This window comes from Diorhabda carinulata, chromosome 2 (genome assembly GCF_026250575.1).
Source record: "Diorhabda carinulata isolate Delta chromosome 2, icDioCari1.1, whole genome shotgun sequence".
NCBI classification, from domain to species: domain Eukaryota; kingdom Metazoa; phylum Arthropoda; class Insecta; order Coleoptera; family Chrysomelidae; genus Diorhabda; species Diorhabda carinulata.
Genome location: NC_079461.1, coordinates 191,859 through 216,225, shown reverse-complemented (window position 1 = coordinate 216,225; position 24,367 = coordinate 191,859). Strand labels below are relative to the sequence as shown.

Genomic DNA, 24,367 nt, shown 5'->3' with positions numbered 1-24,367 from the left:
AATAAACAAATAAAGTTTTTACATTTTTTTTCGTAATCTGCACAAAAAAACGAACAAATTGAAAAAAAAATTTGTAGAAAAATGTTGATTTTTCATGTATTTAGAATTGAAAACTTATTTTGGTTTTAGAGATTTAAAAGTTTATGGAAATGTACTCGGTCACGTATAATTGTTGATAACTTTTTTCCTAATAAACAAATGAAGTTTTTACATTTTTTTTCGTAATCTGCACAAAAAAACGAACAAATTGAAAAAAAAATTTGTAGAAAAATGTTGATTTTTCATGTATTTAGAATTGAAAACTTGTTTTGGTTTTAGAGATTTAAAAGTTTATGGAAATGTACTCGGTCACGTATAATTGTTGATAACTTTTTTCCTAATAAACAAATGAAGTTTTTATATTTTTTTTTCGTAATCTGCACAAAAAAACGAACAAATTGAAAAAAAAATTTGTAGAAAAATGTTGATTTTTCATGTATTTAGAATTGAAAACTTATTTTGGTTTTAGAGATTTAAAAGTTTATTGAAATGTACTCGGTCACGTATAATTGTTGATAACTTTTTTCCTAATAAACAAATGAAGTTTTTACATTTTTTTTCGTAATCTGCACAAAAAAACGAACAAATTGAAAAAAAAATTTGTAGAAAAATGTTGATTTTTCATGTATTTAGAATTGAAAACTTATTTTGGTTTTAGAGATTTAAAAGTTTATGGAAATGTACTCGGTCACGTATAATTGTTGATAACTTTTTTCCTAATAAACAAATGAAGTTTTTATATTTTTTTTCGTAATCTGCACAAAAAAACGAACAAATTGAAAAAAAAATTTGTAGAAAAATGTTGATTTTTCATGTATTTAGAATTGAAAACTTATTTTGGTTTTAGAGATTTAAAAGTTTATGGAAATGTACTCGGTCACGTATAATTGTTGATAACTTTTTTCCTAATAAACAAATGAAGTTTTTACATTTTTTTTCGTAATCTGCACAAAAAAACGAACAAATTGAAAAAAAAATTTGTAGAAAAATGTTGATTTTTCATGTATTTAGAATTGAAAACTTGTTTTGGTTTTAGAGATTTAAAAGTTTATGGAAATGTACTCGGTCACGTATAATTGTTGATAACTTTTTTCCTAATAAACAAATGAAGTTTTTATATTTTTTTTCGTAATCTGCACAAAAAAACGAACAAATTGAAAAAAAAATTTGTAGAAAAATGTTGATTTTTCATGTATTTAGAATTGAAAACTTGTTTTGGTTTTAGAGATTTAAAAGTTTATGGAAATGTACTCGGTCACGTATAATTGTTGATAACTTTTTTCCTAATAAACAAATGAAGTTTTTATATTTTCTTTCGTAATCTGCACAAAAAAACGAACAAATTGAAAAAAAAATTTGTAGAAAAATGTTGATTTTTCATGTATTTAGAATTGAAAACTTATTTTGGTTTTAGAGATTTAAATGTTTATGGAAATGTACTCGGTCACGTATAATTGTTGATAACTTTTTTCCTAATAAACAAATGAAGTTTTTACATTTTTTTTCGTAATCTGCACAAAAAAACGAACAAATTGAAAAAAAAATTTGTAGAAAAATGTTGATTTTTCATGTATTTAGAATTGAAAACTTGTTTTGGTTTTAGAGATTTAAAAGTTTATGGAAATGTACTCGGTCACGTATAATTGTTGATAACTTTTTTCCTAATAAACAAATGAAGTTTTTACATTTTTTTTCGTAATCTGCACAAAAAAACGAACAAATTGAAAAAAAAATTTGTAGAAAAATGTTGATTTTTCATGTATTTAGAATTGAAAACTTGTTTTGGTTTTAGAGATTTAAAAGTTTATGGAAATGTACTCGGTCACGTATAATTGTTGATAACTTTTTTCCTAATAAACAAATGAAGTTTTTATATTTTTTTTCGTAATCTGCACAAAAAAACGAACAAATTGAAAAAAAAATTTGTAGAAAAATGTTGATTTTTCATGTATTTAGAATTGAAAACTTATTTTGGTTTTAGAGATTTAAATGTTTATGGAAATGTACTCGGTCACGTATAATTGTTGATAACTTTTTTCCTAATAAACAAATGAAGTTTTTACATTTTTTTTCGTAATCTGCACAAAAAAACGAACAAATTGAAAAAAAAATTTGTAGAAAAATGTTGATTTTTCATGTATTTAGAATTGAAAACTTGTTTTGGTTTTAGAGATTTAAAAGTTTATGGAAATGTACTCGGTCACGTATAATTGTTGATAACTTTTTTCCTAATAAACAAATGAAGTTTTTACATTTTTTTTCGTAATCTGCACAAAAAAACGAACAAATTGAAAAAAAAATTTGTAGAAAAATGTTGATTTTTCATGTATTTAGAATTGAAAACTTGTTTTGGTTTTAGAGATTTAAAAGTTTATGGAAATGTACTCGGTCACGTATAATTGTTGATAACTTTTTTCCTAATAAACAAATGAAGTTTTTATATTTTTTTTCGTAATCTGCACAAAAAAACGAACAAATTGAAAAAAAAATTTGTAGAAAAATGTTGATTTTTCATGTATTTAGAATTGAAAACTTATTTTGGTTTTAGAGATTTAAAAGTTTATGGAAATGTACTCGGTCACGTATAATTGTTGATAGTTGATAGAGTCCATTCGAATAGCTGTCACTTTTTAATGAATAATCGAAATGTTATGACATTTGACACATAGTCTTTTGACAGTTGGCACGTCATCAATGTCATACGGATTTAACAATATCAGTGCCATCTGTGTGACGAATTTTCGATCAAATTAACTATAGTTAAGACATATCCTATTATTTTATAGACAAACTGTATATTAAATAAACAACGTACCGTATACTAAACTCGATGTTTACGATTTCTACAGTTTTTTTTATTGATTTCCAAAAGGTCTATGACACGATCGAGATTTTGATAGGAATCAGTTTTTTTTTTTTCACCTTTACGTTAATTTGAACTCAACCGATATTTTTCTCTTTGTATGTTTTTGCGTTGGACGCTCCGAAAATCGAAACTTCGAGTCGACTATTAAAGAAAATCTCTTGGAGTGTGAAGTCTCGTGGGATTTTCTCCATCTCGGTCAATTATAATCGAATTTTCTCGATGTTCCGTCGATTCAGGATATTCTCCACCCGGTTTCGATTTACTCCTAACGCCACGAAATTATTTTACAGAGAAACAGTTTTTATTTCTGTAAAATACGCGTACCGGGTGGACAACTAAAAAAATTTCGTCGGACGTGTCTCGCGAAAGGATTATGTTACAAAAAAAAATTATTTCCACAGAATTTTAAGTCCAGAGTGCGTATTTTAAAAAAATCTGCGCATTTTTCATGTTACAAGTTTAAGTCTATGTCTTGGAATAAGACGTAGGGGAGAGTGGGAAACTTGGATGATAAAATCCTGTAAGTCCGGTTCTGTTTTGTAACCTTGTCGGGAGTTTTTTTGTGTAACTCGCAGTGGTTCGCCAATAGGGGGCGTTAAAGCACAGTTTAAACTTTATAATTAAATTGTAAGTACTTAAAATCCATATTTAGAGCTCAAATTTGCCAAAATTTGAAACTGCTGGTCTATTTAAATGATCCTCGTATTCAGATTTCAGAAAATTGTAGTTAAGTTTATACAGATTTGCAGAATCTAGTTTAAATTCCACGTATTTTAAAAGATATGGCAACACTGATGTGAATATGTCAAATCTGACATTGACATTTGACATTTTTAACACTGAGGAAAGAAAATAAATAATAGAGAATTATAAACATTTTATTTATTGAACAATATAATGTACTATAATGTTATTTGCAATGTAAATATTAATTATTTGCAAAAAGTAATGTTGATTGTACCTCCAGGACAATTATTAATATTTATTGGAATGGATCATCGAACTGAAACTGTCGACTGTCAATATTGAAGTGGCTAGAGTCATTCCAGAGCGTTTTGCAGTACGGAACTGTCACTTTCACTACATGGAACACTCGAAACGCAACTTTCAGTATTTAAATGATTACGGAACGAAAAACTTTCAGATTGCGTCGTCTAATGATATTGGAAGATGGTGTGTGATTGTCACATACTTGGGTATGTGTTTTTTAAACAATTATTTATGTCGATAGCGAAATTTTACACGAAATAGAAAAGCTGCGGTTGAATCGCCACCTTGTATGCAACCACTCAACAGCTAGCAATTTTCATTTAAGTGGATTGCCGGTAGATGAAAATTTTTTTATTCTCGACCAGCCAACCACATCTTAATTCTACTCTAGTTCGTCTTTACGGGTGTTCTCGCGCGTGACTATGTTCATTAACTACGAAAAAAAATAGTTGGAATTGAAAAGAATAAAAAATCGTAAAAAAAAACATTCGGAGAAAACGGCGAGAAGCCACTACAGACGTACGAATGCATCCGGCTCTAGTTACGGGAAATGCGGTCGTAAAAACGAAAAAATTTCGCAAGATCGCTAAACAGAATTAGTCCGGTCGCTTTAGGCAAAAAATTCGGAAAATCGCCAAACAGAATTAGTCCGGTCGCTTTAGGTAGGTTTAGGCAGAAATTTTCGGAAAATCGATATACCCAGGTATAAAATCGTTTAAACTTGTTCATTTGACGTCCTAAAACTTCTCTAAAAACTCACTTATAATTCGATGTGAGCAACTTTAAAAATCGGGGGTTAAAAGTAAAAAAAAAAAAGTTTTTTTCAAATAACTCGTTTACTATGGGTTCTACGCTATTTGTATTTATTATCAATATTGTAGAATATTAAATTTTCTACAACTTTTGTTTGAAGAATTTTTCCATACGGTGAATCGTTTCTGAGATACAGGGCTATAAATAGAAACGAAAATGTAAAAAAAATCAATTTTTTGCAAATAACTCGTTTTCTATGGGTTTTACGCTATTTATAATTATTATCAATATTGTAGAATATTAAATTTTCTACAACTTTTGTTTGAAGAATTTTTCCATACGGTGAATCGTTTCTGAGATACAAGGCTATAAATAGAAAGGAAAATGTAAAAAAAATCAATTTTTTGCAAATAACTCGTTTACTATGGGTTTTACGCTATTTATAATTATTATCAATATTGTAGAATATTAAATTTTCTACAACTTTTGTTTGAAGAATTTTTCCATACGGTGAATCGTTTCTGAGATACAGGGCTATAAATAGAAAGGAAAATGTAAAAAAAATCAATTTTTTGCAAATAACTCGTTTTCTATGGGTTTTACGCTATTTGTATTCATTATCAATATTGTAGAATATTAAATTTTCTACAACTTTTGTTTGAAGAATTTTTTCATACGGTGAATCGTTTCTGAGATATAGGGCTATAAATAGAAAGGAAAATGTAAAAAAAATCAATTTTTTGCAAATAACTCGTTTTCTATGGGTTTTACGCTATTTATAATTATTATCAATATTGTAGAATATTAAATTTTCTACAACTTTTGTTTGAAGAATTTTTCCATACGGTGAATCGTTTCTGAGATACAGGGCTATAAATAGAAAGGAAAATGTAAAAAAAATCAATTTTTTGCAAATAACTCGTTTACTATGGGTTTTACGCTATTTATAATTATTATCAATATTGTAGAATATTAAATTTTCTACAACTTTTGTTTGAAGAATTTTTTCATACGGTGAATCGTTTCTGAGATATAGGGCTATAAATAGAAAGGAAAATGTAAAAAAAATCAATTTTTTGCAAATAACTCGTTTTCTATGGGTTTTACGCTATTTATAATTATTATCAATATTGTAGAATATTAAATTTTCTACAACTTTTGATTGAAGAATTTTTCCATACGGTGAATCGTTTCTGAGATACAGGGCTATAAATAGAAACGAAAATGTAAAAAAAATCAATTTTTTGCAAATAACTCGTTTACTATGGGTTTTACGCTATTTATAATTATTATCAATATTGTAGAATATTAAATTTTCTACAACTTTTGTTTGAAGAATTTTTCCATACGGTGAATCGTTTCTGAGATACAGGGCTATAAATAGAAAGGAAAATGTAAAAAAAATCAATTTTTTGCAAATAACTCGTTTTCTATGGGTTTTACGCTATTTGTATTCATTATCAATATTGTAGAATATTAAATTTTCTACAACTTTTGTTTGAAGAATTTTTCCATACGGTGAATCGTTTCTGAGATACAGGGCTATAAATAGAAAGGAAAATGTAAAAAAAATCAATTTTTTGCAAATAACTCGTTTACTATGGGTTTTACGCTATTTGTATTCATTATCAATATTGTAGAATATTAAATTTTCTACAACTTTTGTTTGAAGATTTTTTCCATACGGTGAATCGTTTCTGAGATACAGGGCTATAAATAGAAAGGAAAATGTAAAAAAAATCAATTTTTTGCAAATAACTCGTTTTCTATGGGTTTTACGCTATTTATAATTATTATCAATATTGTAGAATATTAAATTTTCTACAACTTTTGTTTGAAGAATTTTTCCATACGGTGAATCGTTTCTGAGATACAGGGCTATAAATAGAAAGGAAAATGTAAAAAAAAATCAATTTTTTGCAAATAACTCGTTTACTATGGGTTTTACGCTATTTGTATTCATTATCAATATTGTAGAATATTAAATTTTCTACAACTTTTGTTTGAAGAATTTTTTCATACGGTGAATCGTTTCTGAGATATAGGGCTATAAATAGAAAGGAAAATGTAAAAAATGTAAAAAAAAATCAATTTTTTGCAAATAAATCGTTTACTATGGGTTTTACGCTATTTATAATTATTATCAATATTGTAGAATATTAAATTTTCTACAACTTTTGATTGAAGAATTTTTCCATACGGTGAATCGTTTCTGAGATACAGGGCTATAAATAGAAACGAAAATGTAAAAAAAATCAATTTTTTGCAAATAACTCGTTTACTATGGGTTTTACGCTATTTATAATTATTATCAATATTGTAGAATATTAAATTTTCTACAACTTTTGTTTGAAGAATTTTTCCATACGGTGAATCGTTTCTGAGATACAGGGCTATAAATAGAAAGGAAAATGTAAAAAAAATCAATTTTTTGCAAATAACTCGTTTTCTATGGGTTTTACGCTATTTGTATTCATTATCAATATTGTAGAATATTAAATTTTCTACAACTTTTGTTTGAAGAATTTTTCCATACGGTGAATCGTTTCTGAGATACAGGGCTATAAATAGAAAGGAAAATGTAAAAAAAATCAATTTTTTGCAAATAACTCGTTTACTATGGGTTTTACGCTATTTGTATTCATTATCAATATTGTAGAATATTAAATTTTCTACAACTTTTGTTTGAAGATTTTTTCCATACGGTGAATCGTTTCTGAGATACAGGGCTATAAATAGAAAGGAAAATGTAAAAAAAATCAATTTTTTGCAAATAACTCGTTTTCTATGGGTTTTACGCTATTTATAATTATTATCAATATTGTAGAATATTAAATTTTCTACAACTTTTGTTTGAAGAATTTTTCCATACGGTGAATCGTTTCTGAGATACAGGGCTATAAATAGAAACGAAAATGTAAAAAAAATCCTTTTTTTGCAAATAACTCGTTTTCTATGGGTTTTACGCTATTTATAATTATTATCAATATTGTAGAATATTAAATTTTCTACAACTTTTGTTTGAAGTATTTTTCCATACGGTGAATCGTTTCTGAGATACAGGGCTATAAATAGAAAGGAAAATGTAAAAAAAATCAATTTTTTGCAAATAACTCGTTTTCTATGGGTTTTACGCTATTTATAATTATTATCAATATTGTAGAATATTAAATTTTCTACAACTTTTGTTTGAAGAATTTTTCCATACGGTGAATCGTTTCTGAGATAGGAAAATGTAATTAAAGTATGTCCATTAGTGGTTGTTCAATCACAGAAATAAAGTATTTTTGAATTCATAGATAAGTTCATTACTAAAAAAAATATTTAAATATAATGTAATTGTTGATAAAAAATGAAAATTATTTATAATTATATATTTAGCAATAATCGATTACCAGTTGATTTCGAACGGGATACTAACCGCCCTCTATCTCAGAAACGATTCACCGTATGGAAAAATTTTTCAAACAAAAGTTGTAGATAATTTGATGCTCTACAATATTGATAACTGATGTAAATAGCGTAAAACCCATAGGAAACGAGTTATTTGCAAAAAATATGTGAAAAATCGATTATTTGACTGATTATGAAATATTTCACTAAACTAAAATCGAAAACATCCAAAAACAAAAGAACTAACATTAATAACAAATACCCTGTGGTGAATGTGAGGTTATTTACGTTGGACAAACATCCCAATTTTTGGAAAATAGACGATTAAGCATTCATTGATATCAAAAATTGTCTCGGAGAGAGAAACTACAAAAAATGTTGACAAATAAACTATAAATGGGAAGCAGATGGTTAGGTTAGTTGGGTTAACTTCCTTTTCAAAGGATTCTTCATGCCTTTGGGAAAACCGTGACGTATCTACGTCGATGTCGCTCGTACTAACCTAAAAAATTTTATCAGTCGATTTGAGAAGGTTAACCAAGGTTACCAACTGCAGTTCGACGTGGAAACGGTATTTTGCATTGTGGTACATCCCTAAAAAAGATTTTTTGCTTTTCCAATCATCCAAACTTCATTTTGGTTACAAACATTTTGATTGGCCAATGGAAACGTCAAACGACGACATTCAAAACTGGAATTTACCACTATTATATTTTGAGATTTATCCACTTAAGTAGCAAAAACAATTATTTTGTAAGAATTGGAAAAAAGGAAAATACGGAAAAAAGAAATTTTTAGAACGATGATTCTGTTGGACACACATCTCCACAATCCTTTTCTCTTCATCTAAATCTGCACTTGTTTGGAAAGATTTATCGGTTGTTTCTAAATTGTATTTCCACAATTACTTTGTTGTCTTTTTGTTTTGACGTCATTAATCACTACCCTCTGTTTTTATTTCAAATACATCGTATTAACCCCAACGAAATCTCGTAGTCGTTTTTCTTTTTTTGTTTCACCTTATGTCGAAAAAAAGTCCATTTCTTCAAATATCGACCAATAACTATGATTCATTGCGTTTGATTGGAATTCCAAACAAGGATCAGGTAAAAACCGGGTGGTTCTATTTGAAAAAATAAAAAAATTTGATATTTATGAAGTTAAATTTTGAATACTTTTCATACGCACCCTGTATAAAATGGAAAATTTTTCAAAATAGATTCAAATACGTCCGAACTAGCTTAAAGTAACCGAATAAAAACCATTTTCGTATCTTTAAGGGTATTTTCTTAAAAAAATAATTTATAAGGGTCTGCAAGCGTGAAATTTTTTACAAAAAAATTAATAACTCGAAAATTATGCATTTTTCGAAAAACGTTTTTAGACAAAATTATATTGAAATTTTACGTAGATTTCAAAAATGTATTAATATATAGGGTGTTCCATATAAAATAACAAAGTTACCGTCGACTTCCGGTATAATCGGAAGTCGTCCATCTTTGAAAATATTTTATTTAAAAAGATCGTATCGGAAAACCCAAACGTATAAATTTTCATGATTTTATCATAAGTATTTTGTCATATATACAGATAGTTTTAACTCGTCGTGGGACAACCTGTATATATATTCTCGTTCAGCGTGAAAAACTGTACAACATATTAAAATTTCAAGGTAATCGAAGATGAGGAGGTTAAACCGCATAACGAAAAATATTTCGATCTATTTTAATATTTTTGAATACTACCCTGCTTTGTCGAAGACAAATTTTCAATAAATCGAATTTTTGACTACATTTCAGTACGTTTTATACGACGAAAAGTTAACATTTAGATCAATACCCCAAATTTCATAATCATCGGTCAAATATAATTCATGAATTTGAATCCATCGCATTTTTAACAGGTTTACTTTTAAACCAACAACAAAGATTTAAATTTGTTTTTTTTTTTATTTTTAACTGTCTAACAACGAAAGTAACGGAATGGAAAAAATATAAAAAGAAGCGTCAAGTTATTTTAAGTAAACAAGCGAACTAACCTCCGGAACGGAGTCGGTGGTTGAGTTTTTTTCCAGACTGGAAACGTAATTGCACAACCGTGGAAAGTAGCCCGTTTTTTTATTCTTAGTTTTCATCTTTATTTAGTATTTGCGAAAGTATTAATCAGTTCCTTGTCGAGTTAATTTTTCTAAAGAAACTATTTAATACATAAAACACGGCGGCTCTGTCACTTGTCAACGTCATTTATTTCAAACGCAAGTACTGTGCACAAATCGATTTATCTGAACGATTCAGATCGAAAACAACACGATACGTGACGTAGAAGAAGAATAGGAGTAATAAACAAACCGGATTTGTATCGAAATAAAAGTCTGACGTACGTCGATGGATAAACCATCGACTTACAACTGATTGTGGATCATAGATTTTGATGACAGTTTACGAACGTCAAATTTACAACATGATCTACAAGAACTTTTGATTTTTATCACTTTTTTGTGAGTTATATAATAGAAATTAAACGTTTAATAATTATAATGAAATTCCGAAAAGTATAAAAAGGAAACGTGTCAAACTGGTATCCAATTTCAATGAAAGATCGGTGATTTTGAGTAGACGGTTCAAATTTTGATATAGAATCTAAGATTCGGGCTCCGGCTCTAAATTTATCGGAGAATAGGGCGTCGACTGGTACACGGAGACAAAAAAAAATATCATGAATGCCTAAACGCAGCTTCGAACTTTCGTAGATGTGATAAACAACTTTACCTTCTAACCTCGTATTATAAAAACCGCACCGTTCTAACCCCATCGGTTTATCACGTCGACCAATCCCCCAATATTTACCTCCCATCAATAAATTATGAGGAAAATTCTCCCTTTCTCTTTGTTTAACCTTCTTTTATATATAAAAAAAAAATATTTCGGGTTTTTGTCCCAATTCATCTATAATAAGCGAAGCTGAAATATTTTTTTAAATTTTTTACTCACCGCTCTGGCTGTTGAAAAATGTACAAAGCTCGCCAAGACGTGGAGAACGAGGAGGGCCCTTCGGAGGGCCATTTTGCGTGTCGTTGTAGTGCCGCGATCTCGAACGACTGAAAGCTGAAAGCTGCCGCAGCTTTTCAGAGTTCGCATTTAGCGCAGGAAAATAACCGAAGCCAGAGGGCACCACCTCGCGGGGGATATAAAAGGGGTAAAATAGGGAACGATGATTAAGGGGTTCGGAACTTGGATGCGCATTTAGGTAGTTACGACTTTAATATATATATGACGGTAATATTTCAGTTTTACATCGGCCTACAGGGACGCCGTTACGTAGAAATGAGATTAGATTCATTTTATTTATAATTTTCAATTATTTATCACTCGCAGACGTACGTATACGTTAAAAACTTGATATTGTTATTAATAAACACTCTTACACTTAACTAATTTATTTATATCTACGCAAATTCTCTTTATATCCCAAAAGAAATTCTCGAAAGTTCTAGAAAATAAAGAAACGAAAACAAATAAACCGCCTGCCATCACTCGGGCGACAAAGACGACGTCGAAGCGGATTCAATCGCCAGAGTGGGATCGGCGAACCGACCAATGGACGCCCGGAACCCATCCTTCATTCATCTAATCGGACACTGCCATCTAAGTCGTCACATTCATGCCGCTGGTGCATGGAGGAGAACGAAACATCGAACTAATTCCGAGTATAATCAACGTATATCAAAGATGTCGCGATTTCGCCAAATTTTAGAATTCCGTTACCATCAGACAGGACCGGCTCCTTTATGAATAATTTGAGTGAATTCTTCGATATACAAAAGAGATCTGTTAGATATTTACTCGGAGTATAAACAACAGGGGCTTATTTAAAAGATTCGAAATTCTGGCTCCTCCTTCCCTAAACGTTTTTGCTTAAGTCGTAATCATGCTTCTTCAATTCAAACGCGGAGCACGATCTTTATATACCCACTCCACGTTCAGAATTAGTTAATGGCTCGATACTTTACAATGCAAAAAAATGCACAATCATTTGCCGATTGGAATCAAATCGTTATTATTTTTTCCCGCATTTCGCAATAATTTGAGTTTATTTACTGGAAAGTACCTTCTACTGTGTAAACGACTTACATACTGATTCAATTTTTCAATTTTTGCCATACTAATTGTGTTTTTTTTTTGTGTATATTGAAATTTTATTTTATTTGTATCTATATTTTTAACGAGCTTTTGTTGTTTGACAACAAAGCATTTCTCTCTCTCTATCTCTACCGTTGAAAGACTTTGGGGTCTTAAAAGTCACTAGGAGCAAAGTCCGGGGTGCAGCTAATAGACATAGAAGCAAAATTTGCATTTTGGATATACCTCGTAGTATGCAATGAAACTTTCTCGCACACTAGTACGTGAAAAAGTGTATTATTAAGGTCGTGGTTAGATTACGAAGCTCACATGCGGTTGGTCCCAGGTTCAAAGTGGCGTTATTGCCATTTTTTTATTTTTCTACTTTCTAATCTTGATTAAGATGTTCAAACTATTAATAAATATATTTAAACTTGTGTATTTTAATAAAATGTTCGTTAGTAGAAAAAATATTGTGTGCAATTCGTGTGTAGAGGCCTTTTTTTGTGTACGAAATTTTTCTCTTATAAATAAAAATTTTATATATTATGTTGATCTATATCAAGTTTAAATGAACTATTTATGGAAAAAATCATATTTTAATCAATATCCACTGATTATTAATGGTAAAAACGCTATAAAATTTACGAATTTTTACATCCCCATCGAAAAACTGATGCTAACGCCTTTTGCCTGATTTCTATTACAAAATTTGCTTTAAAATCACATAAACGGATTTACGTCATTCCTCGCCCACATCTAATTAAGAAAACTAAAAACGCCATCTCTTATTGAACGACTAAACTTACAGAATAGCCGGTAATCAATCATAAAGATTTCGACTTTTAAATTTGAAACCAAACTAATCATTTTCGACTTGTTTGTATGGAATTTTTAATTCATCCTGTATACATTTCTTTTAGCATGAAAATGGCTAACAACTTTTTTTAATTTTGTTGCTACGACCATTTTGTTGTTCGTTTATTCATAATGTCCTACCTCGTATAATAAGTCTATTACTATTGAAAAATAAGCAAACTATCGATAATAGCGAATCCTTGTAAATCCTCACGGTAAAAAGTTATAAGGACATCATGATAATAGAGTCGTCGTTTTTGTCGAGTCGATTGGATCTCGATACGATTTTTCAGAAAATTGAGCACATCCAGTATCGCTTAAACGGAAATATTCTATGATAAATTGGGAACGTAACGCGCCTGCGTATCATAACGTTCACTAACATCAGCTGTTATTCCAAATTGATGTTTAGATAGAGAAAGAACATACAGATGCGCACACCGATTCCGTATTAGTATGGGAGATTGATACGTTCTTTTTTAATTTCAAAATAAAATGAAATGAAAATGAAACATTTATTTAATTTCATTAAAATAAATAATTTTAGTTACCAGCATTGTCAAGTTCTATAATAATTTCTTCCTGGTTTTGCCCAGCAAACGAAATCCAGAACATATTGAAAACTTTTACTAGTATTTTTGAAGCAAAATTTATTTTAGAAGGAAATTTTCTCCAATGTCAGGAGATCGAGAATCAATTTCAAACCAAAAATTTATTCTCCTATAGGTTCTTGGATTTCGAAAAATGGCTTTACAAAAAATCGTGTATATCGCAAAAAAACAAAAGAAAAAAACACATTACAACTTTTTATGGGCTAATACAAAAGCATATACTCTCTCCCCACTTTCAGTCAAGGCTTACAAAGGTCGAATGCTTATAAAAACTGCAAAGATAGAAGAAGAAATTTGTGACTGGCCAATTGAAGACAGATCTCTAGAGGTTACCAGCGATTTCGTTGTTAAAAAAACCAACGATTACTCACAAATCAGAAATATGTCCTCAAATATTCATATTTGATTTTTTTCCTATTTCCTCATTTAAATAATTTTACTATTTTTTAATTGGATTTTCAACATTGTCTTAGAATAAAAATAACAATTTTTCCTTGAAATTTTATCTCTTTATAGTGTAAAAATTTTATTCGTGTTGTAAATTGAATTATTTTACATGTTAACATTTTTTAAAAAATATTTCAAGAGAAATATAACATTTTTTCGTTTTCCTAAAGTTTACTTTCTTGAACTCACGCCCGTTTAAAAAAAAAGCGATTCAATTATTTATATTTTAAAGTACTTTCCGATATTACGAAAACGTCCGCTTTGCCTCCGTACTAATGTTTATATTAGAAGACCTGGCCGCGAGTTGAGATTTTCCGTATAAACACACACTTGCTAAATTAACCTGTATTTTGAATACCAGACGGATGAAAGATCGCAAAATCAAACGTGTTAATAAAAGAAATACCGTTTTTCTGTTGTGGTGTCGTTCACGTATAAATTTTGTATACCACGATGAGTGCTGTGTGGAAAACGGATAGGAGACTTTTGATCGTTGACGTTTTTAAAATAGATTTTTAATTTTATGCGTTTAGAGGTAAGGGAACTTTGTTATTCACGAAAAGTGTAAACAGTTTGACTTATTTAATCGTTGCTATCTCGCGTGAAACAAAAAAACCAGGAATATCGAAAATATAACAATTAATAAATTTAATTATCGATTAGATATATTTCATATTATTATGATTATAAAGTAGGGGGATTATCAGATTACAGACAAACTAAACCCTTGTCGAAACAAGTCACCTGTCAAGTGATTTTTGTATCTGATTAATGATTAATTGAAGTAGTAATTACAAAATGTATTATTACAAATCAAAAATTTTAAAAATTTACAATATTAATTATAATTTTTTACCGTTTTATCAAAGTAATGATTAGTGCGTGATCATCACGTGAACATCCCGGGAGAAACGCGGCGCGGCATCGTTATTGGTCTAGATCAGTGGCGCCATATTATACCGCGTGGGAGGGGCGAACGCCATATCGCTTTGTTAAAGCAGTTAGATCAGGTGTAGTACAGGGACGGCATCGTATTATCGTACTGCATTGAGATTGTTTATATTTGTATGTTGCGTAATTCTGTATCCATCAAGAAAAAATTAACAATTCAATCGATGGTTTCGATTTTCAATTTTTTGTTTCAAAGTATGTTAACTACAGCGGATAAAGTGATGAAAGTAGTTAATGAAAATAAGGACTTGCCGGATTTAAAATATCAACATTTTATAATTTATGGAAAAAATGAGAAAGGAATAGTTTATTATTGGAAAAAGCATAAATAGTTGTGTGAAGACAGGAATACCTTAGAAAAATTGAGAAATTTCGTGAGGAAAATAGAAATAATATTATTATTACCTGGTTTTTAAATGAGTGTGTTCCATATTTTGACCGTCCACTTTTTATCTATTCCAAACTTTGCTGTATGAAACCGCAAATTATTCCTTAAGTGCGGAGTGCGGTCCTGTTACATGCTCGGCTTCGATCACGTGCACTATGCGTGAATATGTTTCACTATTTGTCGTCTTCGATAAATAGACTTTAAAAGAATTGTGTTAAATCTCGTAAATTTTTAGGACTATGCACATGTCTTACTTTGATTTTTTCACATTTCTACTCATTTTTTACATGATATTTGTCGAAACTTCTCATATATACACTTTTCCCTGTTTCCATCATTTAACTTGACGTGATAGCAATCCAATCAGAATAGAGTAGACACAGTGATACGTAGATGGTTGTCAGAGTTACCAACTTAGTAATTTTCCCCCAAAATTTAGGAGGGGGATGTGGGATGGAATATTTTTAGTGGTGTATGTACAAATTGACTTTGTCATTCGTAATTAACAGTATTGAAAATAGTTTTGTTTTTATAAAATCTCTATAATATAAATAAAAACCTAACTCAACATCAATGTAACTTGAAGAGTAAATAAATTTCAAAATGTATGTGAATATAAACGTTTAGCTTGTCATCAAATATTTATTCCAACCGTATCGTGAAAGACAAGATAATTTCTTATCTATATAAATGGGTATAAAATCTTGATTTAAATAACTTGGTAAACAAAGACGATTTTTGTTATTCAAGTAAATAAATGATTACGATGTTTATTAAGTCCATAGTTCTTTACAGAAGATACGTAAACAAAAATAACCCAAGGTCGTTAAATATACAGCGTGTGGTAAATTTTTTATATGTCGTAGGTTATTTATTGGTTATTGTCTCAGATTTTAGTACATATTTAAAGCCGATTCAGTAACTTGACTTCCCGTTGTCGTTCGCCGATGACGTTCGACGTTCGTAGCAAATTCTACACCTTATTTATTAACTTGACGTTACTGCTTTTTGTTTTAGTAATATTTTTGTTTGTAATCCGTTTATTTATTGACGATATTACGGAAAGACAAAAAATTACTATAAACAAACAAATAATAAAAGAAATAACCTAATGTCACATGTCAAAATCACGTGACAAACGCAAACGGATGTGACTCTTTTCTATAGCTATGAACGGCAGACGGCGACATCAAACGTAATAGAAGCTATATATATAGAAAATATAAAAAAGAAGAACTCAAATGGTACGTCAGTTGGAATCATCATTTTTTTTTAATATGTCGAATAGTAGAATAAGTATTGAAAAAAAAACTAAAGAATCGACGGTACGAAGTGATTGAACTCGAAATAACAGATAATAAAATGCAGTTTTTATCGATTAAATCCGTTTCTATCGCTTTTTTCGATATTAACCTCTAAAATAACAATTATAGAACGTAAAAATAGGCTACATTTTCCACATTCATTTTTAAACATAATGCAAGGTTAAATTCAATAGTTCCCTGACTTTTATGACACGATTACCTTCAGTTGCTGATGAATTTCTAAACATTCCCATTTTGTAATTGTCAAAATGTTTCTCACGAAGTCTATGCAAACTAAAATATTCATCTAGATTACATTTTAAAACGTTTTATTATTAAACTGTATATTTTGTATAGTAAATATAAAGAAATATTTTAATTTCGTTAAATCTAGATATTTATAATACAATCTGGCAACTGCGCTTAGTGGTATTCAACGATTTTAAGGAAACGACGGGACGTAAAAAATGACCCTAAGAGGTATGCTTGTTGCCATGGTACATAGGTACATTCTATTTAAAAATAAAATGGTTAATTCTTCCTTATTTTGATACAAGTATAGTTATAAATAAGAATATTCATTAGATAATACTATTTTAAATGTTACGGTCTCAAAAAGTGGTTTTAGTATGTTAGTAAGTGAAGGTTAGCCAGGTCATTGTTTATCTGAGGTATAATGACGTAATTCATTGTCGTTTTATTTTAACTTTGAACGTCCATTCTTAACACAAAATTATAAAAAATACAAAACGACATATTTCTTGGTATAGTTGACTAAATAGAACGATTGCAGTGGGGATAAATTAGTCTCTTATCTATAGAAAATTGTACATAATCTTAAAACAATATTAATTCTGTTTGCCAAAGTTCTCGTCGCTGTCGCTATTCACAGAATAACCACGCGTTTTCGAAAAGTGGACAGTCAGATTTGTTTCAGTGTCGAAGTACACTCGGCGTAATTCACTACGGGTTATTTTGAAACACATCTCTTTTATTCCCACGTGTGTATATCGTACTGGGAATTTGTGTTTAGAATATATATTTATAGTTGCATTCGGTTTTGGTGTTTTTACGATTGTTTTGTTTTGTTTTTTGTTTTACGAAGTGTACCTACCTCCTGTTTATTGTTGATTGTGATATTTCCGTATTAATGCTCTTATTTTAAACTTTTATTTCATTTATTGAGGTTAGTATTTATTTTTTATTTATAATTTATATAACTTATATGAATGTCTGTTATAAACATGGACGGAAAGTTTTTTTAGTTGACATAAAAAGGGGCCATAAACGAAAATATGTAGGTTGGTAGATAAATAAATTTTTATAGGACGTGTAGACATGTGTTTCGCAGGTGGTATTAGAAAAAGTTCAACGGTTATTTGCAATAAAAGATTTCGAAGAAGTTTTGAGAATATACTTTATGGATAAAATAGAAAAAAAAAGTGATAAAAGTTTTTTGGTACCTAGATATTTAAAACACGTTTGGAATGAATTTTCTTCTTTATCTTTTTACGAAATTGGTGTGGGCAATCTCATTTTAATTAATATTAATAAAAATTTGAGGTTAGGAATTTGTTTATTTTTACTGTTTATTGCATTATATATATATATATGAAGCTGATCTAAAGGTTATAGCTTAGATACTTTGTACTTTCACTGTTTTCGATGGCGGAATTGAGTTGTGAGCTGTAAAAAATTTAGTTTTTCGTTTTACGTCAATCATTCTCTTGTCAACTGTCATTGGGAAAAGGGACGATTTTTAAAAATGAATCCAGACTCGTCGTTTGGTTCATAATCGTTAGATAAACTGTGTAGTTGATTAATCACATATTTTCACTTGCACTTTCGTTACGAACCGTTTTAAATTCAAGGTCATTTTGCTTCTTGAAATAATTTATCAACAAATCGTTGCTAAGCTTGAAATAGACACTGTGTGATTTTGAAAATTCGTTTTTTTTGCGTAAGGATAGGTCATGGTATTTAAACTTTTAATCAGGTGATTAAGCATATTCTTTTATATTAGGAAATTTGTTTTTTGTAGAATATATTTCGATTTCTCTTATAATAATGGCTCCTATCGAGCTGCCACGTATATCGCATTAATAATTTATATGTAGAGTTGTTTAAAATCACGTTATTGCACCAAAAAATTGGCTGTGTTTTTGTAAAAAGTCCCACGCGACATTCAGCTTACTATTTTAATCCTCGTTTATCATCAACTTCACGTGGAATACAATTTTTTTTTTATATTTCAAATCTATTTATCTATATTTATAGTACTTATTGATAAAACGAAATCAAAATAATCTAAACTTAATTTGTCTCATTAAAATCTGATTTTCTGATGACAAAATTATCATATTCTGTTTCCGATATCAACAAAACGTAATGACATAACCTCACAATTCGAAAGTATCCTACATCTGACGATCAGACAGCAACGCAAGGCCGTGACGACGTAAATTATTTTTGGAATGCAACGGTATTTGAATTAAAAATTCCAAACTCGTATTAACAATCATTTATTGACAAATAAATTAAGATTTTAATGAAAAAATATGTTTTATAATACACGGTGGCGCAAAAATATTTTGAAACGCATTAATTTATGGAATATATAACATTAAAACAATCATTTTGTAAATTGGATATCATGAATTTCAATTTTTTCAAATTGTCTTATGATATATCGTATATTTCCTTCGAGTCACATGGCGATAGATCCGGCGAGCGTGCAGGCTAATGGAGATCAATGAAACGTGAACTTACGTGAACAGGAAACGCTTTTTTGAAAGTAAATGTGACAGTTCACAAGATCAAACGATACCAATTCTTTAGAATCCATTGTACAGGGTGTCTCACGACGAGTTAAAAAACTATCTGTATATATATGGCTAAATACTTATAGGAAAATTATGAAAATTTCTACGTTTGGGTTTTAGGATACGATCTTTTTAACTAAAATATTTTCAAACATGGCCGACTTCCGGTTCTACTGTAACTTTGATATTTTGAATAGAACACCCTGTATATCAATACATTTTTAAAATCTACGTAAAATTTGAGTAAACTTTTGTCTGGAAACATTTTTCCAAAAATGCATACTTTTTGAGTTATTAATTTTTTTGTAAAAAAATTTAACCGTTGCAGACCCTTATAAATTATTTTTTTACGAAGATACCCTCAAAGATATGAAAATGGTTTTTATTCGGTTGTTTTGATCAAGGTCAGACATATTAGAATCTATGTTGAAAAGTTTTTCATTTTATACGGGGTGTGTATAAAAAGTGTTCAAAGTTTAACTTCATAAATATCAAATTTTTTTATTTTTTTCAAATAGATCCACCCGGTTTTTTCTATTTTAATGCATTCGGAACTAAAAAATTCATATATACTTTCCGATTCTTAAACCTCACCGTTATCCAGATATTAAATTTTCAGAGATACAGGTGGCATTTCGCCACATATACAGATAGTTTTAACTCTCGTGGGACATCCCGTATACCGTACCCTTTGTGCAGTTGTTTTTGCTACAATTCGTGTAGTTCTCGTTTACAGATTCGTTCTAATGAAAATCGTTATTCTCACTAGTCAGTCAATGATTGATTCAATGATATTACGAGGACGTTTCCAGAAATACCCCGGTACAACAAAGACAACACAAAAATTTTGAAACAACGTAATCTCCTTTTAGCTCCAGTAACTTTTCCCAAAAATGTTCGATAATCTTCGATACGGGGTACCACGTTTATTTCGGTTAATTATAAACATACTTCGCGAACAACGGTTTCCATTTTGTGACAGTATTGAAACTAATATGGCTGCTTGACATATGGTGTAAACGTGAAGCTTTTATTATTCATATTAGCTCCGATATCATCAAAAATTTTCGAACAACCGGTCTATTTATTCTCATAAATGATTATATTAAACGAAATAAATAATACCAAGTAACCAAATTAGTAATAAAACTAGACACTACAAGATGTCGTCTCTGAACGGTTTTTGACGGTTGTTCTGCGTTTTTGCATCCACCCTGTATCTAATAACACAATATGTATACTATTATCAATTGCACTTTCGCTCAATTTTTACAAAAACATCAAAAACTAATAAAAAAAAAGCTTTAGTAATGCAATTTTTATATTTCTTTGTTTATTATGAACCTTCAACATATCAAGGTTACCGATATATCGAGTCGTCACGTGATATATACAACGTAAACAAAAAAAAATTATTATTATTATTATTTTTCTTTACAGTGGGATAATAATATGTCTATTCATTCTTCAAAACGGAGAGATGAAGACGAAGACAGTGAATTACCACCTCCTCCCGACGGCGGTTGGGGATGGGTGGTCGTTTTTGGATCATTCATGATACACGTAGTCAGTAAGTGTCTAATTTTCACCAAATAATTTCGGCAGATCGAATCCATTCATTTTTGAATCGTTCGTAACAATTATACGAGGGTCGCTCCTCAAGTTTTTGAATCGTCGAAGTATTTTTTTCGATTTCGATTGACCTCCAAGCATCAATTGCTTCTTGAAGTATAGATCTGCGGGAAAAAGATGCACGAACGTGTTCTGAACGCTCTTTCCATAACTTAATATAACGTAATCGCGGCGATCTAAAACAGTGGGGGGGGGGGGGGGGTTATTTAACTGAAGTTCGTAGCTATTGTCTACACTAACACTAATATGTAAAATTCGGCTCTGTTTTTACACTAAACACTTGAATAACTAACTCAAAAGGTTTCGTGCTCTTCAGTCTTCTTTTTAGGTTCGTGTTGTCGAGGAGCTGGATGCACCATGGGGCATAAACGATCCTCCTTAGCACTTTATTTTGGAATCTATTCCTTATATTACCCCAAATTATCCCTAGAGCCGATAAAATCCTTTCTTTTATCATCTTCTTGATGTTCTAATAGCACGCCATTAAATTAATCCTCCCCTATATACCAGATACACGTTTTAGGAAAAACCGATACGTTTACACGCACCCAGGCGATACGTTTTGAATCCTAGTGTCTCGGAACAACGAACGCTTAGATCTCAGCGGAGCTACGCAGCTTCTAGAGATCCGGCACGCGCGGTTTAGTTTAGTTTTTCGTTTCGTTTATTATTTTCTGTGTATTGTTTTGTTTGGTATTTGTGTCTATATAGTAAGTTTGATTAATTATCGCATTTTTATCGTTTTGTTACCTCGATCCTAGAATAAACGCCCTTTAGACCACGTTTTAGGAAAAACCAATACGTTTTAACGAACCCAGGCGATACGTTTTGATTCCTAGTGTCTCGGAGCAACGAACGCTCAAATCTCAAGCGAGCTACGTAGCTTCTAGAGATCCTGCACGCGCGGTTTAGTTTAGTTTTTCGTATCGTTTATTATTTTCTGTGTATTGTTTTGTTTGGTATTTGTGTCTATATAGTAAGTTTGATTAATTATCGCATTTTTATCGTTTTGTTACCTCGATCCTAGAATAAACGCCCTTTAGACCACGTTTTAGGAAAAACCAATACGTTTTAACGAACCCAGGCGATACGTTTTGATTCCTAGTGTCTCGGAGCAACGAACGCTCAAATCTCAAGCGAGCTACGTAGCTTCTAGAGATCCGGCACGCGCGGTTTAGTTTAGTTTTTCGTTTCGTTTATTATTTTCTGTGTATTGTTTTGTTTGGTATTTGTGTCTATATAGTAAGTTTGATTAATTATCGCATTTTTATCGTTTTGTTACCTCGATCCTAGAATAAACGCCCTTTAGACCACGTTTTAGGAAAAACCAATACGTTTTAACGAACCCAGGCGATACGTTTTGATTCCTAGTGTCTCGGAGCAACGAACGCTCAAATCTCAAGCGAGCTACGTAGCTTCTAGAGATCCGGCACGCGCGGTTTAGTTTAGTTTTTCGTTTCGTTTATTATTTTCTGTGTATTGTTTTGTTTGGTATTTGTGTCTATGTAGTAAATTTTAGTAGTTATCGCATTTTTTTATCATTTTGTTACCTCGATCCTAGAATAAACGCCCTTTAGACCACGTTTTAGGAAAAACCAATACGTTTACACGAACCCAGGCGATACGTTTTGAATCCTAGTGTCTGGTAGCAACGAACGCTTAGATCTCAGGGGAGCTACGCAGCTTCTAGAGATCCGGCACGCGCGGTTTAGTTTAGTTTTTCGTTTCTACAGTCATAGACAATGTTTAATATTTCTCTTTATGCCTTTTTTTAAAAATCTTTTTGTTATTAAACTAGTATTTATTGATAATAACAAAAAATATCGATGAACTATGTACTCTTATGGGATTTGGTCATTCGATTGATTTATTCCTCGGTGGGATTTATAAACAAAATTTTTTATCGACTCGACGCGACAAATTTTCTCAAATAAATTAAAAGTTCCGCTTAAGATATCAATTGAGTGAGTAATGAATAAGTATTTTAAATTAGGTCGTAATTTACTAAACATCTAATTCGATAATACGCATCGTTATTTTTTTAACCAATTCAACCGTAATTAAATTAGAATAAGCGCAACACATAAAAAAGATCGAGTTCAAGTACATTTAATCACCGAATACTAAATAACCGGAATCGTCGGATTAATAACAAGAAGCCGCTTCGACGAATTTATCATAGTTGAACATTGAATTTGCGCCAATTGCAATAATCATTATCATTGAACTTCACCTACGCCGGCCGGTTTCGATTAATTACATTTAGAAAACAAAATTTTTCCGAAATACTCCCAAGTAAACGTTCGACGATTGGCCTTGCGATTTATTTATAGTCATCGCAAAGTCCAGACGAACCGGAAATTGTAAACGTTCAAAAGGCCGGCGTTCTAATTTGTGACGTGTATATTTGTATTTAATTCCGAGCATTTTCATATTTATTAAACGTTTAAACCTTCTCTGGACTTGAACCCCGAATAATTCGAGTCCAAAATTAACCAAATCTGTCCGGTCGTTCTCGACTTTTAGCGATTCGTTTATCTTACAATAGAATGGAATGGAATTGAAAAAACAAAATCGTGAATCATCGTTCGACAATAAAAAGAACTGACAACAAAGACTGAATCGTTCCACGAAATTTCTACGCTGTTGTCAGATCTTCCACCGGGTTTTTAGACAATTTTAGTATTTCTAACCGATTTATAATTATTTTAAATCATTAGAATTCACTGGCGTGGCGGCTTGGGATAAAAATTATTCGGATTTCTGTGATATATCCACTAACTCGGTATTTATTTAGAGTTGCATCTAATGACGCAATCATAAATACGAATTTCGATGTTTTCGTCACCAAAATATAAACAAACTAACGCATATTCTCGTTACAATTGACATTTGACATGAATTCGATGGTTGCTACTTTAGATATGTCGAATGTGACATTGACATTTGACATTTTTAATGGTGAACGTACTCGATGAGTTGAACGTTTCATTAGAGGAACGTAGAACTGTCAATTATGAATGGTAGTTTTGGAAAACCGATCGCGGATAACGAATCATTCTCAATGTTCAAGCAAAAACGTTTTTGAATAGTTATAACATCGAATCGGCCTTGCTTATAACGAAGTTTATCGTAGATAATGAAAAGAGCGCTCAGAACACGTTTATTAAGCTACTAATACGGCGTTTATTCAAA

The 24,367-nt window shown here is 30.5% G+C and overlaps 2 protein-coding genes across 7 annotated transcripts in view; one reads left to right on the top strand and one right to left on the bottom strand.

Annotated features, from left to right (window-relative positions):
• Positions 1 to 11,141, bottom strand: part of LOC130904219 (uncharacterized) — a 32,850-nt gene extending 21,709 nt beyond the window's left edge. The window contains exon 1 of the mRNA XM_057816859.1: positions 11,032 to 11,141. Within this exon, the coding sequence (XP_057672842.1) occupies positions 11,032 to 11,103 (72 nt within the window). The 5' untranslated portion in view covers positions 11,104 to 11,141. The remainder of the gene's footprint in view (positions 1 to 11,031) is intronic.
• The window catches only part of LOC130904220 (monocarboxylate transporter 12), a 52,499-nt gene that overhangs the window by 15,531 nt on the left and 12,601 nt on the right, over positions 1 to 24,367 (top strand). For 2 of the 6 annotated variants that reach the window (XM_057816861.1, XM_057816860.1), the window contains exons 1-2: positions 17,951 to 18,177; positions 20,981 to 21,110. In XM_057816861.1, the coding sequence (XP_057672844.1) occupies positions 18,139 to 18,177; positions 20,981 to 21,110 (169 nt within the window). In that variant the 5' untranslated portion in view covers positions 17,951 to 18,138. Of the gene's footprint in view, positions 1 to 14,361; positions 14,611 to 17,564; positions 17,905 to 17,950; positions 18,178 to 20,980; positions 21,111 to 24,367 lie in introns of those variants that run through there. The other 4 variants (XM_057816862.1, XM_057816863.1, XM_057816864.1 and 1 more) reach the window with 4 other exon arrangements.